General features: G+C 40.0%; 1 protein-coding gene across 1 annotated transcript; it reads left to right on the forward strand.

Annotated features, from left to right (window-relative positions):
* Positions 1 to 994: 994 nt before the first annotated feature.
* LOC105128927 (putative disease resistance RPP13-like protein 1) lies at positions 995 to 2837 on the forward strand (the record flags this gene model as incomplete). Its single annotated transcript, XM_011030783.1, has 3 exons — positions 995 to 1252; positions 1345 to 1643; positions 1750 to 2837. Coding segments are annotated over exons 1-3 (1645 nt in total), but the record flags the coding sequence as incomplete, so codon positions are not given.
* Between the last annotated feature and the right edge of the window lie 67 nt (positions 2838 to 2904).

Here is a 2904-nt window from a genome sequence, read left to right on the forward strand (position 1 = left end):
TTTTCATGCAATTCAGTGGCTTATTAGCTTTCTACTACCATCATTCTCTCTCACAGAATCACACTCACCCCCTCGCAAAAATCCACCAAGGCTCCTGCTTTCCACTTCTCCTTTTCTCTCACGTATTCCCACCCTCAACCTTTCTGCAAAAATCCACCATGGCTCTGGAGTTGATCGGAGGATCAATTCTCTCTCCTGTCATTCAGGTTGTTTTCGACAGGTTGGCCTCTCGTCAGGTCCTGGGTCTCTTCAAAAGCCACAAACTCGATGATGGCCGTCTTCTGGAAAAGCTGAATGAAACAATGAATACAGTCAACGGACTACTCGACGATGCGGAGGAGAAGCAGATTACAAGTTCTGCTGTGAAGAACTGGCTTAATAATGTTAAACATGCTGTCTTTGAAGCTGAGGACATAGCGGAGGAGATTATGAATGTCTACGATCCTTGATGCCCCTCGACCTGACAGCAATTGGGTAAGCATAAGTTTTTGCACCTTTAGACCTTGCTTCCTCATAAAATATTTGTATTGATCCCTCTATTTGATTTTTAAATCCAAAATGCTGTATTTTTAAAATCTGAATTATTTATATAAATTTTGTCCACCTTTATTTATTTAAATATTAAAAATAAATACTTTACTTTTTAATTGCTAAACAATTATCTTTTAAAATAAAGTTATTTTTCCATTTTTATTTTAGAAAAAAAAATAATTTCATTATATATAAAAATAATATGATATAATAAGGGCTATGAAAATCATTAGTGGCATTTAATCAATATCTTTTTAAAACTTAAGTTTTACTGCTTAATTACATTAAATTAGCATCAACAATCGTAAATTCTTGAAAAAGTAGAAAGAAAATGTTTACATTATGTTAGCATCAACAATTTAATTGCATTAACTTATTAATTCACTAGATGTAAAATCTTAATGTTGATGTTTTGATATTATAAAATTATGTATATGGAAGGGAAGCTGATAAGGAAGCTATAATGGAGTACTTGTTGACAAGAAACAATACAAATGGCGCAAATGTAGGTGTGATTCCTATTGTGGGCATGGGAGGGGTTGGTAAAACCACTCTTGCTCAGCTTATCTACAAAGACAGAAGGGTAGATGAGTGCTTCGAGCTCAAAGCCTGGGTCTGGGCTTCTCAACAATTTGACGTCACCAGGATAGTTGATGATGTTCTTAAGAAGATCAACGCAGGTACTTGCGGCACCAAAGAACCAGATGAATCTCTAATGGAGGCATTGAAAGGGAAAAAACTTCTACTTGTTCTAGATGATGCGTGGAACATTGAGAACACTGAATGGGTTAAATTACTGCTGCCTTTTTGCAGTATGCGGAGCCTGGAAGTAAGATTGTCGTGACAACACGGAATGAAGATGTAGCAAAAGGCACGCAAACTGTCATCCCCTCTCACTATTTGAAGGGAATATGCGATGAAGATTGCTGGCAGATGTTTGCAAGGCATGCATTTAGCGGTGCAAGTTCTGGAGCAGTCTCGCACTTGGAAACATTTGGCAGAGAAATAGCGAGAAAGTGCAAAGGTTTACCGCTGGCAGCGAAAACTCTTGGGGGTCTTTTGCACTCTGTAGGAGATGTCAAGCAATGGGAGCAGATATCCAAGAGCAGGATGTGGGGTTTATCGAATGAAAACATCCCTCCAGCACTAACAATGAGCTATTATTATCTCCCTTCACACCTGAAAACGTTGTTTTGCTTATTGTGCAATATTTCCCAGGGATTATGTATTTGAGAAGAATCGAGTAATCACTTCATGGATGGCACAAGGTTTTCTAGTCCAGTCCAGGGGCGATGAGGAGATGGAAGAAATAGGTGACAAATACTTCAATGACCTTGTCTCCAGGTCATTGTTTCAGCAATCACTTTACGCCCCATCATATTTCAGCATGCACGACCTCACAAGTGATCTAGCTGAATACATGTCAGGAGAATTCTGCTTTAAGTTTGTTATGGATGGAGAATCAAGCTCTGGGTTGGAGGGTGAAAATTCAGGCAGGCTTCCAGAAAGGACTCGTCATTTATCAATCACTTCAACACTATATGATGGGGTCTCTAAGATATTTCCTCGCATTCATGGAGTCCAACATTTGCGCACCTTGTCTCCACTAACATACGTGGGGGGGATTGATAGTGAGGTGCTGAATGACATGTTGACAAATCTTAAGCGCTTGCGAACGCTATCTTTATATCGGTGGAGCTATAAATCTTCTCAGTTGCCCAATTCCGTTGGCGACTTGAAACATTTGCGGCACTTGGACCTTTCTCAGACATTAATTAAACGGTTGCCGGAAAGTGTGAGCACCTTGTACTATTTGCAAACTCTATTGTTAAGAGAGTGTCGACATCTCATGGAGTTGCCATCCAACATTTCCAACTTGGTCAACTTACAACATCTTGATATTGAAGGGACAAATTTGAAAGAGATGCCACCAAAAATGGGGAAACTCACGAAGCTTCGAACTTTGCAATATTACGTTGTGGGAAAAGAGAGCGGGCCTAGCATGAAAGAGTTGGGGAAGCTCTCAAATATAAGGAAAAAACTTTCTCTTCGGAATCTCAGAGATGTTGCAAATGCTCAAGATGCTTTGGATGCCAATTTGAAGGGTAAGAAGAAGATTGAGGAGTTGGGGTTGATGTGGGATGGCAATACGGATAACACACAACACGAGAGAGAAGTACTTGAGAGATTGGAGCCTTCTGAAAATGTGAAACAGCTTGTCATTACTGGTTATGGGGGTACGATGTTTCCAGGTTGGTTTGGAAACTCTTCTTTCTCAAATATGGTAGCGTTGACACTTTCTGGATGTAAGAACTGCATCTCCTTACCACCACTGGGGCAGCTGCCATCTCTAGAAGAGCTCCGAATTAAAGG

The sequence above is a fragment of the Populus euphratica genome, unplaced genomic scaffold, assembly GCF_000495115.2.
Source record: "Populus euphratica unplaced genomic scaffold, PopEup_1.0 scaffold11.1, whole genome shotgun sequence".
In the NCBI taxonomy this organism is placed as follows: Eukaryota; Viridiplantae; Streptophyta; class Magnoliopsida; order Malpighiales; family Salicaceae; genus Populus; species Populus euphratica.